The sequence below is a fragment of the Halichoerus grypus genome, chromosome 5 (genome assembly GCF_964656455.1).
Source record: "Halichoerus grypus chromosome 5, mHalGry1.hap1.1, whole genome shotgun sequence".
In the NCBI taxonomy this organism is placed as follows: Eukaryota; Metazoa; Chordata; class Mammalia; order Carnivora; family Phocidae; genus Halichoerus; species Halichoerus grypus.
The window spans coordinates 153,064,208-153,082,382 of record NC_135716.1 but is presented as its reverse complement, the minus strand read 5'-3'; the positions used below and the strand labels follow the sequence as shown (position 1 = coordinate 153,082,382).

Below are 18,175 nucleotides of genomic sequence, written 5' to 3'. Positions count from 1 at the left end.
GGTGAGTGGGTGACTGGAACACAGGGTGGATATTTGTGTCTCTTGAGACTGAGCCCTGGAATAGTTGGGGAAGGGCAATAAAAGGCCTCTCCCACCTCCTAGGGGGAGGTACTCTATTCTAGCCCTGCGGTGTGGCCAGAATCTTCAAGGCCTCTGTACAGTGGGGCTATATGACATCACAGAACGAACAGCTTAAATACAGCACCTCATTGGCTGCTAGCACAATCTCAATTTCTGGACAGTTCCCGCACTCATCCGTCCCCTGGCTGTCTGGCCAGAGATGCCTCTGGGGCACCAGCCAGCTGACTTGCAGAGGCCTCTTGCCTTAGGTTGGTCTAGACATAAATCTCCTAAAATATCTCCCCAGACCCTGCTATTTCCATCTCTGCTTCAGCTGGCTGCTTTCCCTATCTGCTTCCTCCTCACCTTCTACCTGTTGCCTGGCTCTGGCCCTCCACCCATGCCCCCCAGGCTGCTGAAACAGAAGGGTGGGCAATGAGCTGGAGAGGTGTGCAGGGCTGGATTATGATAGCTCTGAAAGCCACACAGTAGAGTTTGACAACAAAAACATTTGTATCATTTCATATACTAAGCACTTAACCCAGGTCCTCTTACCAACTATATGATCAACATGTTTGCTGAACATCATCTTCACTTGCCAGGTGAGTAAATAGACCCAAATTATGTGACAAAAATGTAGCACCTGGGGCCTTTCCCAGGCGCTACTAGAGTAGCCCCAGGAACTTAGACTAGGACATCTCTTTACTCTCAAACTCCCGTTTGTTCAAAAGAAAAGCACCAAAGTCAATTGAGATGAGTTCATATAGAATATATTTCACTCTTTAAAAATAAAACTTTCAGCGTAGCTAACATCTATACAAACTACAAAAATAAACATCTTCATATAAATAATTTATGTGGTAGGATGTGGACAGAGATGCAGACAGCCTACTCAGGAGTTACCAAGCGTGGGAGGCCAGGCCTCGCAAAGGGTGCTAGAGGGCCCCTCCGTCTTGGTCTGCTAGGGGCCAGTAGCACGGGCGGGGGGGCCCGGGGGGGAGGGCCGACCGCAGCCCGAATTGCTGGCTTCTCCCCGCACCCGGACAGGCCCAGGCACACAGAACCCGGCGTGCGAGATGCTCTGAGCCCAGAGGCTGGTGGTCTCGAATGGCAGCAGGGAGGTCTGGGACGGCTGAGGCAGGGGACAGCATGCAGGCGGACAGCGGCGGCCGGGCTCTCCGGGAGTCCGTCCTGCAGTCAGTAACCCACGCATTGCTTCCCAGTGACTTCACGTGGCCCAAGCAGGGTCTCCAGGCTTCAGGCGCTCTTTCACCCAGTGGCTGGACATGGTCCCCTAGAACTGAGGCTGCTAGGGGCGCTGGCAGCTGGTGTGGCAACAGGGGACCAAGGGGGCTCATCGGAGGCTGGGTGGATGTAGGCACCAGGCAGTGGGGGTGGGTGGAGGGCCACCGTCACGGAGGTAGTCACTCTGGCAAAGCTCTGGGGCAGGGTGGGGGACAACCCCCACCTGAGCCCTCCTTCCTGTGGAGCTGGGGGGCTGAGGACCTCTGGGCTCTCCTTGTACATCTGTACCACCTGGGGGAAGACACCGGTCCCAGTGAGCCCAGGGGTCCCGGGACCTTAGTCCCCTTCAGCAGCTCACTCGTGTGTCACCATGATTGTTGGGAAGCTGTTGCCCTTGTTGGCTTCCAGAAGGGTCCAGAGCTGACAAGGGACAGGACGTTAAGGCCTAGGACAAACCCTGCACCTTGCTCTGGATCCTAAACGCCAAGGTGGGTCCCATAAAGAAGCCAGGAAAGCTGAGGGGCAGGGACATGGTGTTGGGGCCAAGGGAGAGGCTACCACCCTCAGCTGATCTCATAGGGAGGGTCCTTGTGAGTTGAGTCCTGTCTTTTGGCCACTGAGGAGATATTTTTTCTGGCTCTGACTCTTCCCTCGCCTGTCCCACGCCATCCCCTGGGCTGGGAGCAGGCGGGAGGGTATGGTCACCTCTGGTGGGGGGCCCAGGATGGACAGCAGCACGGGCAGCAGCACGAGCCCATGGAGGAGGCCCAGGAGCGTGAGCACTGTTAGCACCACGAAAAAGTACCTGTGTGGGGGGCAGGTGGTCAGCCCGGGCAGCCCCTGCGGCCAGCGCAGGCAGGCCGCACCTCCCCGCCCCAGCCCTCCCCTACCTTATGATGAAGTCAAAGTTGGAACCAGCAAGCATGAGCAGACCCAGCAATGTGGAGACGGCCCCATCGGTCACTGGAGCAAATGTGCGCTCTAGGGCACAGGCAGCCCGCAGGTTCCGGCTACCCTGGGTGGTCAGGAAGCCCTGTGGGGGCAGAGAGGCCCTGTAGCTGCTCCTTGGCCAGCCAGGCCCCCAACTTCTCATCTGTCCCTAGGGCTCCCGGGCCAGGTAGACTGAGCTAGGAACTGTCCAGGAAGTATGCATGAGTCTATTTAGGTAACACTGGATACGTATCCAGTGAGACACAGAAGTCTAGAATAGTTGGCAAACAAAGCCCGTCACCCGTTTTTGTAAATAAAGTTTAGGTGACACGCAGCCACACGCATCCATTCATGGACATATTATTGTCTGTGGCTGCTTCAGTGTTACCATGGCAGGAGCCCGTGGGGACTCTGGCCTGCCACGCCTAAGATATTTGCTGTCTAGCTCTCTACAGAAAAAGTTTGCTGATCCCGGTACAGAAGTCCAGCAGGATGGACACGAAAGTGGTCAGTTACTTGTTCGGATGGGATTTCAGAGGATTTCTAATTCTTTCTTTGTACTTCTCCGCATGCTGACTTTGCCCCCCTCCAGGGAGTGTATATCGTTCTTGTAATCAGAAGGACAGGGCTATTATGGGGGGAAAAGGAAGGGAGCTGTTTGTGGGGTCTAGCCAGCCTTGTGTCGGTGCTCCCAGCTCCCACTCCTCCTCGGCCAGAGAACCCAGAGCTTTGGGAGAGGCCGAGGCTCTGTCTCGGAAGAATCCCTCCTTTACTCACGTTGCCATCTGGCTACCATCCTGCTTCTCTGATCCCTTCACAGTAAAACCATCCAAAAAACTACTGGTTCCCATTTTCTCACCTTCCATTCTGTCCCCATTTCGGTCAGGCCTTTGTCCCCTCCTCTCTGCTGAAATGGCTGCTTATTTATTTATTTATTTATTTATATGTTTATTGTTTATCTCTACACTATAGGATATAATCTCCTTGAAGGTAAAGCCTGTCTGTATTGCTATTGCACCCCAATTCTTTTTTTTTAAGTTTATTTATTTAAGTAATCTCTATACCCAGCGTGGGGCTCCAACTCATGTCCCTGAGATCAAGAGTCACATGCTCTACCAAATGAGCTAGCCAGGCGCCCCTATATCCCCAATTCTTTTTTTGGGGGGGTGTGCCTGAACAGGGACTCGAAACCAGTTCTTAAATAGTACCTAGCACATAGTAGGTGCTTAATAAATATTTGTTGAATACTGAATCAGCTGGTCCACCCCTCCCCCAGTGCCTGTGCTCACCAGAGCCACGTGGACCGTGAACTCAACACCAATGCCTACAGAGGCCACAAGGATCACCACGGGGATGGCACTCAGTTTGATGCCCAGGAAACCCATGATGCCAAAGAGCTCCACAGTCATCATCGCCAGGACCAGTACCTGGGGAAGGCAGGGCTCACCCAGGGCTCCTGGGAGAAGGGACGATGGGCAGGGTGGGGCAGGGTCGGGGAGCCATGGGTCTCTCTCGCCTCATCCCTGCGAGGACTCACTATGAGGCCGGCCGTCCAGGGGTTGAGCAGCAGCAGGGCACAGACGAGGAAAGTGCATACCAGCAGGATGCAGATAGCCAGCAGGAAGTAGCGCCGCAGGCCCAGATACTGCTCCCAGAAGAGGAAGGGGGAGCCGCTGGGGTAGGCACGCACCCCGGCCCGGCCTGCCTCGGCGCACGCTGCCCGGGCCCCCTCGATGGCCTCCACGAAGTCCGCGGTCTTCTGGAGGCCATGCAGTAGGAAGGGGAACTGGGCAAATTCCAGGGGCTGGGCTGCCGGGACTGTGGAGGGTAAGGGTTAGCAGGGAAGGGGGGGTGGCCAGTGAGCACGGAGAGCAGTGGGCAGGGCCTTAGGGTAGGGCCTGTGTGGGCCCAGGCTGAGGCTCTTGCTGGGCTCCCCCCGCCGGCCCCCGCCCCACCCCCTTGGGACTCACTGCGAAGGTTCTCCCCGGTGGTGTCGTACTTGTCATGTAGCCACTCGGGAGGTGGGGGGTAGAAGTTGGCCTGTGAGGCCGCCAGGCCCAGCGGGTCACTGCTTACCCACATGGTCAGCCCCACGTAGAAGAGCTCGGGTGGGATCAGCCCCTCCTTATCTACCAGCTTCCTTGTGGTCAGCTGCAGAGGCAGAGAGGGCTGAAGGTCCGGGCCCACGAGGCCTAGAGGCCCTCCCTGCATCCCGACCCTTCCAGCCCCGCTTCCAACCTGGCTGAAATCCAGAGGCTCTTGGGCATCCCCGGTCTGGATGAGCAGCTTGTAGGCCAGCGCCCCATCCTCGGAGCCGTTGCGGCACGAGTGGTGGCTAATGCGCCCGGAAGCCCAGTCCTGGTCAAAGGCAGCCTGGATCCCTAGGGGAGAACGAGGGAGTGTGCATTAGCCTGTGGCCCCAGGGGCTCGGGCCTGCGGCAGCCCTCCCTGCCAACTGCCTTGCCTCTCACCCTGTAGCCAGTTCCGGTAATAGTGCAGCCAGGTGCGGGGCGCCTGGGTGGCAGGGGGGGGCAGCACGGCCTTGAGAGAACTGAAGCGCTGGTGCAGATCAAAGAGGGCGCGTTGGGAGTGGGCGTAGTCAAAGCCACCCTGTGTCACCAGGGCCACCTCGTACAGGGAGAAGTACCTGAGCTGGGCGCTCAGGAAGGCATGCTCCTTGGTGCCCCGAGGCACCACATCCGTCAGGGCCAGCCCGTCCTGCACCAGGGTGGCTCCGTAGAGGCTCAGGCCCAGAAGAGCCCCAAAGAGCACCAGCACCATGGCCTGTGGGAAACGGCAACCAAGCTGGAGGCCCAGGGATGCACCCCCATCCCCGCCCCGCGCGCTCAGATGGCAGGCTCGGCCCTCTGCCCTTCTGGGGGCCCAGACACACCTAAGCCTCTGCCCTGGCTCCCCCCCACTTCTCCAGGCCTAGAGCCTCACCTTGCTGTGTGCCTGGAGCAGCCAGGGTGCGAACTGATAGCGGGCGAAATGGGCAAGACTCCAGCGGGCACAGGGCAGGGAGCTGCAGGTTGCCTTTTGCCTGGTCCCCTCCTCTTGGCCTAGGAGGTCCCGTGTGGACCCTCCTGGGCTGAAGAGCTCAGAGCCCAGTGGGTCGGAAGGTGGGGGCACCAAGCGGGCTCGGGGGGGCAGGATGGTGACGACATGCTGGCTGCTGGTTTCGCAGCGGGCGAAGGCTTGAACTGTGGCCGTCAGGTGGGCAATGCCCACTGGTCCTGTCCCATCCCCTAGCTCCCGGGGCAGAATCTGAATCACCCGAGCAGAGCAGGGCCTGGAAGAGGCAGAGAGTGTGGATGACAGGTCTGTGGGGGTGCCGGTGAGGGGACGGGACGGGGCCCCGGAGGTGAGGGCTGGCGGGCCGGGGGTGGGGACGCAGGGACAGTACCTAGAGAAGCAGCAGAGCACGTCAAGGCGCTGGCAGTGACGCCGGTGCAGGTCCAGGCTGAGGACCGCCGGGAAGACAAGCATCACGGCCGCGAAGTTGCAGCCGACCACTATGGCTGCCTGGGGGAAGGACAGGGGGGATGCAAAGGCTGGGTGAAGCAGGCCCCCGGCTTCAGGCTGCCCCCACCGGGCGACGGGGCCCTTTGCTGAGGCCTCACCTGCAAGGAGAAGGCCCGCAGTGCAGGGATGGGAACGAGGGCGGCCATGAAGAAGGCCACCATGTGGTTGATGGATGTGAGCGCCACGCTGGTCCCCGTGCGCTGCAGACACTCGCCTGTGCGCTCCTGCCAGGACAGGGGAGGAGCCGTGGGTCCTCAAGGTAGAGCGGAGGGGAGGCTTGGGAGCTTGGGATGGCAGAGGGGGGACAGTAACCACACGGCAGCTCACACTTACGGAGTAGCTCACACGCGTCACGCACACTGTTCCAAGCATTCAGCCGGAGTTATCACCGATCCTCACCACACCCTCACGACACAAGCACTATCGTCACCCCTGTTACAGATGAGGAAACTGAGGCACAGACAGGTTACCAGCCTAAGGTCCCCTAAGCCAAGAGGCTCTTTTTTTTTTTTAAACATTTATTTATTTATTTGAGAGAGAGTGAGAAAGCGTGGGCGAGCATGAGCAGGGGGAGGGCACAGAGGGAGAGAATCTCAAGCAGGCTCCCCGCTGAGAGCAGAGCCCAACATGGGGCTCGATCCCAGGACCCTGAGATCATAACCTCAGCTGAAATCAAGAGTTGGACACTTAACCCACTGAGCCACCCGGGCGCCCCGACCAAGAGGCTCTATGATGAGCTGCTTCAGATGAGCCCAGGCTGGAGGATGAGGCCTCACCTGGAGAGGGGTGCCAGGGGGAGCCTCTGTGAAGGCATGTGCCAGCAGGAATATGTCATCCACACCGATGCCCAGTGCCAGGAAGGGCAGCACCTGGAGGGGCACGGGGGGGTAGCTGGAGGAACCGAGTAGCCTGGACTGTGGGCCCCGAGCCTGCCCTGGAGTCCTGGTGTACCTGGGTAGTGGCAGCATTGAAGGCGATGCCAAGCAGGGCGCAGAGCCCAAGGCCCGAGGCCACCGCCAGGGCTACCAGCAGCACCCCTGCAAGGCCCACCGCACCCTGGGACTGGGCACAGTCCCAGCGCAGCATTGTCACACAGGCATAGGCTAGCTGTGGGGAGAGAGGGCACAGGCTCGGACGGCGGTTCCCGGGGGGCACCGGGCGGAGGCTGGGGCAAGGCGCCGGGAGCAGGACCCACCATGAGCAGATAGCCTCCCGCCACGCGGGCAGCACTGACTTCAGAGAAGGCGTGCAGGATGTCATCCAGGGTGGTGGAGGAAAAGGCGTGGATCTGCTGCGATGAATTCTGAGGCAGGGCCTCCTGAGCCAGCTGGAGAGACGGGGTGGATGTGAGGGGCAGGAGGGGGCGGCCTCAGGGCACTGCCCTTGCCCAGCTCCGCACGGACCTGCACAAAGCGCCGCTGCCAGGCTTGCAGCACCGTGCCGGCCCGCTCCTCACTCCAGCCGATGTCATGCGTCTGGTAGTCGCCTCGGAAGTGCTCATACAGCTGGCGTGGACTCATCAGCAGGAAGGTGCTCTGCAGGGCCTCCGCCCTGGCGGTGGGTAGGGGAGAGCTAGGGGTCAGAGCGGGCCGGAGCACCCAACGGGGGCTGAAGCGGGGGGTGGTTTGCTGGAGCCGCCTGGAATCAGAGTATGGATTCCCATGCCTGGGGCCCCCTTGCCAGCCCCCAGGGAGGCCTTACCTCAGCAGCTGTCCTCGGGGGTCTCTAGAGATGCCCCCCAGCAGCAATTCCTCCTGCCAGTGCATAAACTTGTGGGAAAAGCCGTGGCAGCCCCCACTCAGCTCCTGAGCCACATTGGGAGCCTGGAGGGGGACAGGAGAGGCCCTGGCTGTGGGTAACTGGGGGCCCCTGGGATGGTAGCTCCAGGAGCCACGCCTGCCATGGGGCTCTGTAGCCTGATGTGGACATAACTATTCTCCTGAGCCTCTCGCCTACTCTGAAAGTGAACAGCTCTTGTCCTGCAGAGAGGAGGCCACAAGAGGAAGCAGAGGCCTGGAAATAGGCTTCTGGGAAGAGCTGGAGTAACTTTGGTGGGTTTTGGAAAAAGGTTCACTTCACAGGGCCACAGAGACACTCAGGAAACTAGATATGATACTTGTGCTTAGCTCATTTGTCCTCAGTTTCTCTGTACAAGTCCACTTGGATGAAGTCCAGCGTTCCTGGGCTTAGAAAAGTACAAAGGGATTCATATACCACGCGACGGTTCCTTAGGAAAACTGAATGGGAAGGGAAGAGTCTAGGCATCTAGCAGAATGGGGGCAGGGTAACAATGTCCAGGAAATGGGAGGCAGAGCACAGAGCACAATTTGCTCTCTCCCAGAATAGAGGAACATATGAGGAGGGGAAAGAGAAGGAAAATAGCCTTTCCCTGGCAAACCTGGCTGGCACCCACCTGCTTGCCGTGATGGTTAGGGGCACTAGGCGGGCAGTGGAGATCGTCAGGGTGAAGACAGGGCCGCCCCACATAGGCCTGGCCCACCTGTGCCTTGTCTAGCAGCTCCCGGAAGCCCTCGAGGGAGGCAAAGGGGCCCAGTTCCTCCAGCAGCTGCTCTGGATCCAGGTTGGTCCACTGGATGTCAGGACGGCCGCTGAGGGGAGAGCCCGTGGTTGGTGAGGGTAAAGGATCAATTCCCACCCTCCAAAATGCTGCTGGGGACCCCTGCTGTACCCCACCCTCCTCCTAGCTGCTCATTCATCCCTCTCTATGGAGGGTCTGCAATGCTGAGCTTCCCAGAACTCCCAGGCTACACCAGTCCGCCAGGTGGCTGCACTGAGATGGACATGAAGACGGACAGTACTTAATACATGGAAAAGGCCAGAAGAGCCCCACCCAGTCCCTGCCCAAGCCATCCACCTTTGGTTCTAATACATAACCATGTGGACACCTGCCTCTAACAGCTTTTCTTTCTGGCCTGTGCAACAGCTTAGCTCATACCTAGTTAACTCTCTTGGGCAAAGTTGCTTTCTGGGGATCTTTTTTTCTCTTTGTTCTGTTTTGTCTAAATAAGACAAGTCTGCCTTTCCTTCAGAGGCCAGGAGAAGGGGGATGTGGAGAGAGCTGTGGGGCATCCTGTGCTCTGGCCCCGGCCTAACAGGTGGCTTAGGCCCTCAGTAAGGTTTTGATCATCCTCTTTATGCCCACCCTCTCTTCTGGGGGGGCGTCCCGGCCTAGCTGAAGCAGGGCCCAGGAGTGGCTGTGGGGCACTCACGGCAAGTAGGCGGAGCCCCCTTGGAGTTTGGCTCCCTCCCAGAAGCAGTCGAGGGGGGTGAGGATCACGCACGGAAACAGCTTCTCAATCATCTGCCAGGGACAGCCCAGGCCACATCAGTCCTGTCCCTGGGCTCCTTTCTCCACAGTCTCTGTAGGACGCCCTCGGTAACCCCCCACCTCCCAACTTTTAACCTCCCCGTCTCTCAGAGCCCTCCCCTACTTGCAGAAAAAGTTCTCCCTCGGCCCAGTCTCAAAGAACAGCTCAGGACACTCACCCGCTCAATCATTCCATTTTCAATTAGGGGAATTCCTGACTTGTAGCAGATTTTGTTCAAATCCCAGGACCTGAAATGGCCAGGGCGCAAGGGATCAGCAGAAGAGGCGGATTCCCACGCCAGCCCTGCCACAGCGCGCCTCACTCCCAGCTGCTCGGGGACTCAGCCACACTCACTTTCCATAGAGTGATACTTGCACTTTACTGGCGGTGAGGGCTGCCTGGAGGTGGAGGCCAAGTGCCTCAGGTGTGAGGACATTCTCCCCTTCCCGGCGTGGGGTCTGTATCAACATCTGGGAGGTGTACGCAGCCTCGTCCCCCAGCTTCTCCTTGGTGTACTGTAACTCCTGGCTCACCCGGCTGCCCACTGCCAGAGCAGAGAGAGAAAGCTGGGGTCCGAGCTCTGGGGCTGTGGGACCCTCGCCGGCTGAGGCCTCCCACGACGAGTGGGAGAAGTGCTCTGAGAGGAGCCCCTGCTTTTTCCTTGATGGTCGTGCTGACTCCCCCAGCTCCTGGCACTCCGCTTAGAATCTGGAGCTTTGTGTGGAAGTGAGAGACACCTCAGCTGGATGGAATTCTTGTGTGGTCTAAGATTTAAACAGGAACCAGGTTGGCTCGGTGTGGGGCAAATTACTTCAAAATGAGAGGTCAGTAGGAGTTGGGCCAGGGCTGGGGTTACGGAGGTATCCCGGTAAGGGAGCCCTCACTCAGCCCCTCTGTGTTCTGGGGAGGAAGACAAGGAGGGACAAAAGGGATCAATAGGGAGGCTGCCAATGGGAGGGTCTCCTCACAGAACAGGTCTAGTGCTAGGGCTGGTTCCTGGGTCAGGCTGTCTCAGGCAGTGCTTTCTAGCCATACATCTTTTTGCAAATTGTTATGCCAAGAGGGTAGGGCTGGCAGTGTCTGGTAATAATGGGCCCTGTGGGGGCACAGGCGAGGGGGGGATCAGACAGACTTCAGTGGGATGCTGTCAACATGCTGCTTCTGCTCATGTAAGAAGTACCTGGGATCACCTGGCAGAGGTGACATCAACGTGGGCCAAGGGGAAGGAAGGGTTCCAGACCCCAGATCTCACTGTCCGGGCAACAGGGAGGCCCAGTGCCAGGCCTGCCTCAGGCTCCTTGATCTCGGCACCCATCCAGTCCTGCATTGTGGGGGTGGGTGGGCAGGGGTGCTGTGAGGGGACATGGCCTGAGTGGGGTTTGGAGGAGGGCAAGGGCAAGGGCCAAACCACCGTTGAGGCTTTCTGGACTTGGTCTGGTCTTAGGCCCAGTTCTGCTGCCACACATCCGGGGCCTCTTCTTGTTGGGTTCCTGCCACCCCTGGGCCCACATGTACACCTTCTGTGACACTCCAGCCCCACCTGTGGTCGTCGTGCTCCCCAATCTCTTTTTCAAACCCATATAATCTCCTCACTCATGAGAGCTACACACCCTTAGAACCCCCCCCCCCCACAGATTGACCCATATGCTCACACCTCCCCATTCAAATCACATTCCTGGCCCTCCCTCACAAATACAGGCTCACTAAACCATGCTGCGCACGGCCACCATTTTCTTCCTTCCCTGACTCCCCACTCCTCCCCCAGGCCTGCACTGCAGTGTTTATTTCACCAGGCTTAGGCCAGAGCTGCCACAAGGAGGGACAGGAGGGGACAGAAATAAGCTCCTCATAGTAAGTGAGTTTGCTGAGGGGAGGGAGGCACAGGAGAAGGAAGGAACCCAGAAAGAGCTATCAAGAAAGCAAGAGAAAGAAACACTGGAAATGTAAAATACAACATCAAAGAAAATAAAGAATCCTCAGAACAAAATGAGGCAAAGGAAAAAGTAAACCTCAGCTGACAACAATGATGTTGACAGACATGAGGACAGATGAACTGGGATGTACTGTGCGGGCAAGGAGAGACAGCAGGTGTAAGGGAGAACCCAGAGGCCCTGGACACATCTGGCCTTGAGCTTGGGCTCTGACATTTAGCCTGTGCTTGGGGTAAATGACTTAGTCTCTCTGCCCTCAATTTCCTCATCTGTCAAATGGGGATAGGGCCTACCTTGGTGGAATTAGAATCAATGCAGGTAAAGTACTTAGGAAACTGCCCAGCACAAAGTAGGAACAGATAAGGAATTATTATTAAATGGTTGCTGGGAAAGAGATTGTGGGACAGAAAAATGAGAAAGAACTGGCGTAAAAAAGACTGAGTGGGGAGGAAGGAGGAGAACAGGGGAAGGAGACATCAAAATCAACACATCTTTTAAAAACTTTTGGGGGTGGGGCGCCTGGGTGGCTCAGTCGTTAAGCATCTGCCTTCGGCTCAGGTCATGATCCCAGGGTCCTGGGATCGAGCCCCACATTGGGCTCCCTGCTCCGCGGGAAGCCTGCTTCTCCCTCTCACACTCCTCTTGCTTGTGTTCCCTCTCTCGCTGCCTCTCTCTCTGTCAAATAAATAAATAAAATCTTTAAAAAAAAAAAAAAACTTTTGGGGGCACCTGGGTGGCTCAGTCGTTAAGCGTCTGCCTTCAGCTCAGGTCATGATCCCGGGGTCCTGGGATCGAGCCCCACATCGGGCTCCCTGCTCAGCGGGCAGCCTGCTTCTCCCTCTCCCACTCCCCCTGCTTGTGTTCCCTCTCTCCCTGTGTCTCTCTCTGTTAAATAAATAAATAAAATCTTAAAAAAAAATTTAAAAATAAAAAATAAAATAAAAACTTTTGTACCTTTACAAAAGGGAGACTATAACTTGTTAGCCAGCATGGAAAATGAATCCACCTTATAGGTAATCCTACAATGGTAAGATATATAATCCTATATTATAGGTAATATGAATTAAAACAGCAATAAATTACCATCTATCAATTTAGCCAAAATAAAAATAATGATGGCCCTCATTGCTGGCTTATAGGAGTGTACTCTAACCTACCACCAGAGTGTAATTTGGTATGATATTTGGAAATGAGAAATGTTCATAATCTTTGGTCCAGAAATTTTACATGTAAGGGCCTGTAAGCTATTGTAGTGATGCAGTCCTTCTCTGAGTGAATTGGGAGCCATGGTAGGTTTTGAGCAGAGAAGTGAGATGACCTGACTTTTTCATCACCTAACAATACATTCTGGAGCTGAGCTGTGAATGAATAGGAATTGGCCAAGGGAAGAAGTCAGGAAAAGGCATTCTGGACCAAGTAGGTGTAGGGAACTGTCAAAGGCTCAGCATTGCTGAGTGAGGCAGAGACAATGCTGGAGAAGAAATCAAGAGTTAGGTTGCGGAGGGCCTAGAATGTTTGCTAAGGAGCTTGAACTTGATTCTGGAGACTGCCCAGAACCTCGTAGAAACTGGTGGAAGGGCTCTAAGCAGGGGACCGACTTGGCCAGATTTAGATACACCACAGGAGGGCAGTGTGGAGGCAGATTAGAAGGTGAGTCCTGCAGAAGATTGGTCACTTCTCTAACAGACTTTGATTTCGTTGGCCATCCTCTGAAAGGCCCAGTGATTCAGGGAAGCTGGATCCCTCCCCAGCCTCAGGGGCTGAAATTTGATTAGTCAATCACAGTAATTCCACTGCCTTTGCCAAGTGAACGGTTTAGGCATAGCTCCACAGTTCTTGCCAAAGTGACCAAATGGGAAGTCAGCTGGGGGGGCTTCTGGTAAATTTTCCCTCACTTCCAAAAAGGGACCATTGCAGTAGCCACTTGGGACAAGGAGGTGATAAGCCTGAGGACAAAAGCCCCACATGCTGAAGAAGGCTTAGGAGAAAGGAAGAACCTGGATCCTTGCTGATGTCCTTAGGTTGCTGAATTAACCATCCTGGAACTGCTCTACTGTCTACTACCAGATTTCCTGTTCTTCCTTCCTTCCTCCCTCCCTCCCTTCCTTTTTTCCTCTTTCATGTGGCGAAAAGCATATTAAATGATATAATCAGGAGTGTACGACCAGAGACTGAGAAAGGCCTCAACTAGAGCAATGGCCACAGGGTGAAAAGGAGGGGTCTGTTATGAGAGAAGTTAAGAAAGAAGAATTTGCCGGTTTAGTAACCAGTTAGGTAAGCAAGGAGAACTGAGGCTGACTCCCAAGGTTTCAGCCTTGGGTTTTTGAGTGGATAGTGGTTCCACCAATTGATATGTTTCACCCTGCCTTCTAGATACATGTCCCTTGTTTTCAGGGACAGCTCCAATTTCAAGCCATCTCAATCATTGTTCCTGTAAGTACTAGTTGGGCTATAATGTTGTGGGGTTTTTTTTGTTTATTTATTTATTTATTTTTTATTCTAGAGATCAATCTATCTCTGAGCCTTTTAGCTTTAAAATTGATCGGGAAGGACGAGTCACATTCTGTCTCTCACCATGGCAAAGCTGGAGGGGACCCTGAACTCTGATGGCCAGTGTCCTGCTTCTTTCTTTGCTTTCCGTATTAGCAAAACAGGAAAGGAATAGAGAATACTCTTTAGTCCTCGCCTTGATCAGCTCCTCGTTGCCTAGGGCATGGCTGGGAGAAGCCTCAACTACGAATGTACAGAGAAGAAATCAGGTCAGGATCACTGCTTTTACCTCACCCCAGCCCTAGCCGATACGGGACACAGCAGTATTCTGAAATAAAGGAAAAAGGCCTCGGAATTGGCCACCACCCTTTTACATCACCCATCCACAAGCAGCAGCAAAGATCCAGTGGGATCTAGCCTGTCCTGTGCTGGAGAGCAGGAGAGAGGATGAGGAACATGGAGGTTCAAGCCATGTTTAGATGGGAAAGATCTGGGAAATGAAGAAGGAGGAAGAGGGGGGAGACAGCTTCTATTGTGGCAGGAAATCCAACAGTCATTTGGGACCACCCAGGCAGCCGCGGTGTGGGTGGGGGTATGTGTGTGCATGTATGCACATGTGTGTCCTGGGGCTGAGGGCAGGCAGGCAGGCAGGCACAGAGAAACATCTGCTCTGGACCCCAGGGCTGGCCTAGAGTGCGTATGGATGTGTGAGCCTGCAGAGGGCTGGGGTAGGGTGGGGATGGGGTGTGGGAGCCCAACAGGCAGGCAGGCAGCCTCCAAGAAACATCTGCTCTGCATCCTAGGGCTTGCCAGCATTTGAAATAACTCAAGGGTGTGAGATTCTAACCTGGCCCTGCCTTTGGGTGTGGGCCAGGTCTGGGGGAGGTTTGGGGGGACCCACCAATGCAAATTTCCCAGGAAAGAACAGAGGAGAGTTTGACTCTATTGAAGGGCTAGCATATGAAACCAGCCCCCAGGAAAGGACGGTTATGCCAAAATTATTAATAAGAAATCATTTTTACCTAATGTTTCCATTAGGAAGTGAGGATTTGGTTGCATCTGACCTCGCTGTTGCCTCAAAGTGTAGACCCTGCGCCACTTTTTTTCTACTAAATGGTTTCAGGGGGCCTCGGTGCACGGGACTCTAGGTGCATGGGACTCTAGGTGCAAGGGACCTCTCCATGGAGGCCTGCCAGATGATTTACTCAGTTTCCCCAGCCCAGTTGTAATTTTCTTGACTCTCCTGATCAGCTGTGATCTCTCCCTGCCTTATCTTACTCAAGTAATCATACTCTGCTTTATATTCTACTGTATGTTATATTGCAGCACATATTTTACTCTCCTTGCTACTGAAAGATTTTGGTTGCCTTTGCAAACACTGTCATGCAGTAAAAAAAACACATAAAAAGTTGGTAATAATTGCTAAACAAACACACAGACACACACAAGCTCACAGGTAACTATTCTATAGACCTATTCACAGGACTCCATCATCTGCACATGTCCATTTACAGGTGTGGGAGGGAGCACTGCTCCCAGATGCCCAGGCTCTGGCAGGCATGTACCCTCTCCAGACCCAGGGCCGAGGCCCCTAGAACTCAGTAGCCAGCTCCTCACCCTGTTCTTATCTTGGGCTCACCATACCCAAGCAGCTATGACTAGTGTCCACAACTCACCTTCCACCCAGAGCTGTTCTAGGTCTGTCTCAATGATGGCCACGCGGAGACCCAGTGCCAGGGCTCCAAAGGCCAACAGGCCCAGGAAGAGCACTTTGCCACAGTGTCTCTGGATCCCACAGCCCAGAGAGAAGAGCAGCCCCTGGAAGTAAGCACGAAGCCAGAGTGGAGCCTTCAGGCTCCCAGCTAGGATCTGGGATGGAAAGAGAAGTGTCAGCCAGGCATTACTGTAACAATGCATGAAATCCTCCCCTTTTCTCCTTATGTGCACCCTCTGCCAAGCCCCAGCTTCTTGGTTTCTGGATGCAGGACAGGTAGGACCTACACAGAGTCCCAAAGATGGAAAATATTTAACTCTATTCCTTGTCTCTCCCCGCCCCCCCCCCGCCCCCCATACATACCGCAGGAAGGCACGGATACTTTTCTGAGAATAAGATACATATGCACACATCTGTTCTCAGGTGGACAGAGGTGAAACCCAGACACAGTCTCACCGGCCAGATGCCGAGAAGACACAGAAAGACGCACACACACCCTTAAAGGGTGGGCTATAACCCTGCACTTTAGAGACATCACACCTCGCAGAGTGACAGACCTGGGGGTCTCAAGACCTGGTCCCAGTCTTTCTCCCTCTGGCTTCCTGTCCACTCACCTGGGGTGATGCGGCTCGAGCTGGGGGTGTATAGCCAGGGGGCAGCTCCTGGAGTGGCGGCGGCCGAGCCATGCCGGCGGGGATGGGGGGCGTGGGCGCCCCCAACCCGCGTTATCTGGGATTCTCCATAAGCTGGCCTGGTACCCGGGTACCGCGGAGCCCCGCGTCGGGACTCGGCGGGGCCGCTTAGGCGCGGCGTGGGTGAGGGTGGGGTGCCGGCGTGCCGCGGCGGCTGCTACGGGGTGCCGCAGTCGGCCCCGCGTGCAGGCAGAGCTACCGGCCCGCGACGCCCCGCGCGGCTAGAGGTGGAGAACGCAGTGAGGAGGAGGCGTCCTTAGCTCCAGAAAAAGGGAGCGGGCCGGGACGACGCCCTCCCATTGGCTGAGGGGTCCGCAAATTACCCGGAGCCGCGCGGCCGGATCCGCTGCTAGGCGACGGCGCCGCGGGTGGGGGCGGGGCAGGAGACCACCCAGGCAGGGCCACCCCACGCCTCGCTTCCCCGGCCGCCCGCGGGGCCCTCGGGGAGGAGCACGGAGGGCGATCCCGGGGAGGCACGGCGCTGGCCAAGCATAAGCCAGGAGACGCCAATGACTTCAGTCTTTTCTGCCTCCATTCTTGTCCCTTTCAGTCCACTCTCCACCGAGGCCAGAGTCATCTCTCTAAAATGCAAATCTGATGATAGCTCCAAAACACAAAGCCCATTTGGAGCACGGAGCCCTGCATGATCTAACTAAAGCCTTCTCTCCCATAATTCCTTCACAGCCACTCAATGTTCCTTCCAGCCCTGCAGAGTTAGATTTAATTTCCTAAAGGCACCATGGCATTCCAGGCGTTTCTGCCTTAGTACGTGTTGTGGCCCTGTTGTCTTGGAAGACAACCTTCAAAACTGAACATGAGCCAATCACCCCTCTTTGAAGCCTTCCTTGATTCACACCTCCCTCCTGACAGTTGCTTCTTTCATTGTGCTCCTTGTAACACACTATTTATTATTGCATTTATGACACAACTTATGTACTTGAGACTCTGCCTCCCTCACTAGACAATAAGTAGGTGCTCAGTAATGGTTGAGTGAGTCACTGAGAGTTGCAGAAACCAGGGTGGAAAGGACTGGAAACAGAGACTAGTTCCTTTATTAAATTTTCATCAACTGGGGCGCCTGGGTGGCTCAGTCGTTAAGTGTCTGCCTTCGGCTCAGGTCATGGTCCCAGGGTCCTGGGATCGAGCCCCACATTGGGCTCCCTGCTCAGCGGGAAGCCTGCTTCTCCCTCTCCCAATCCCCCTGCTTGTGTTCCAGCTCTCGCTGTGTCTCTCTGTCAAATAACTAAATAAAATCTTTAAAAAAAGAAAAAATTTTTCATCAACTGTCCTGAGTCCTGTTTCTTCCAGGTTTCTGAATGATTAACCCTGAGTGTCAGGGGAGGGTAAAATCAATATTCTAACATGCAAGGTTTGGGAAAGAGAAACAGAATCTCCAATAAACTCATTACTCTAACACAACTACTACTATCTCTGGCCAATTTCTTGGTCAGTTCCTCCAGACTTGTTTATCATTACATCATTAACATTTCATGTTACTACATAGTGTTTGTATCAATCATTTGGAGAATGTCCTTAGGACAGATTCCCAGAAGTGAGGGTGTTGGGTCAAAAAGTATGAACATTTTTATGGCTCTTGCTACACATTGCCAAATTGCTTTTTGAAAACGTGTCAATTAACATTATTTCCAGAGCCTCCGTCCTGTGGAAAGGGAAATTTTAGGCTGAGGGGATGAACATCACCTAAAAGGTTTGCCACATCTCTTGGTCCATTCATCCAGCAAAATGCCTATGGAGGAAGTAATACATGCAGGAGGAAGTAATACATGCAGGATGCTTTTGGCCAAGTAGTAACTACACATTAAAAGCAGCATATGTGCTTAGCACTTTCTTCTTCCCTGTTACCCTGTTGTGGATAAAGAAAGTGTATCCTCGGCATCTGGGGAAGATGCTGGAATAGGAGGATCCAAGGAAGTGTACCCTCAGGGGCGCCTGGGTGGCTCAATCAGTTAGGCAGCTACCTTCTGCTCAGGCCTTGATCCCGGGGTCCCGGGATCGAGCCCCCCATCGGCTCCCTGCTCAGCAGGGAGCCTGCTTCTCCCTGTCCCTCTGTTCCTCCCCCTGCTTGTGCTCTCTCTTGCTGTCTCTCCTGCTGTCAAATAAATAAATAAAATCTTTCTGAAAAAAAAAAAAAAAAAAAAGGAAGTGTACCCTCAGCAATTCTCTGGGTATAGAAATAACCTCTAAACTTAGCTGTGTGGGCCCCTGGATTGCTCTTGGGGCTACAGCTGAGTATGGCTG

The 18,175-nt window shown here is 55.0% G+C and overlaps 1 protein-coding gene and 1 long non-coding RNA gene across 15 annotated transcripts in view; one reads left to right on the top strand and one right to left on the bottom strand.

The window, feature by feature from the left end:
• The window catches only part of LOC144381934 (uncharacterized), a 648,393-nt gene that overhangs the window by 965 nt on the left and 629,253 nt on the right, over positions 1 to 18,175 (top strand). The window lies entirely within an intron of this gene.
• Positions 815 to 16,728, bottom strand: PTCH2 (patched 2). 13 transcript variants are annotated; one of them, XM_036108460.2, is made up of 22 exons: positions 15,839 to 16,726; positions 15,187 to 15,379; positions 9,444 to 9,633; positions 9,268 to 9,337; positions 8,991 to 9,082; positions 8,174 to 8,369; positions 7,462 to 7,583; positions 7,164 to 7,311; positions 6,956 to 7,087; positions 6,712 to 6,867; positions 6,537 to 6,629; positions 5,859 to 5,984; positions 5,642 to 5,760; positions 5,179 to 5,527; positions 4,707 to 5,019; positions 4,474 to 4,616; positions 4,206 to 4,386; positions 3,773 to 4,053; positions 3,525 to 3,662; positions 2,196 to 2,338; positions 2,011 to 2,110; positions 815 to 1,596 (listed from the first exon to the last, which is right to left on the bottom strand). In XM_036108460.2, the coding sequence occupies exons 1-22, from the start codon at positions 15,908 to 15,910 to the stop codon at positions 1,330 to 1,332; spliced, it is 3,624 nt and encodes a 1,207-aa protein (XP_035964353.2). In that variant the 5' UTR covers positions 15,911 to 16,726; the 3' UTR covers positions 815 to 1,329. The 13 variants fall into 13 exon arrangements, 11 of the variants coding, with proteins under 11 accessions (XP_035964353.2, XP_077929350.1, XP_077929349.1 ...); XM_078073224.1 differs by having other exon boundaries at positions 4,206 to 4,616; positions 9,465 to 9,633; positions 15,839 to 16,728; XM_078073223.1 differs by having other exon boundaries at positions 4,206 to 4,616; positions 15,839 to 16,727.

Coding starts and splice junctions, on each gene's coding strand:
- PTCH2 (XM_078073223.1), bottom strand. CDS start 15,910: ATGGCTCGGCCGCCGCCACTCCAGGAGCTGCCCCCTGGCTATACACCC. Junction 15,380..15,838: donor CTCGAGCCGCATCACCCCAG/GTGAGTGGACAG, acceptor TTTCCATCCCAG/ATCCTAGCTGGGAGCCTGAA. Junction 9,083..9,267: donor AAAATGGAATGATTGAGCGG/GTGAGTGTCCTG, acceptor TGTCCCTGGCAG/ATGATTGAGAAGCTGTTTCC.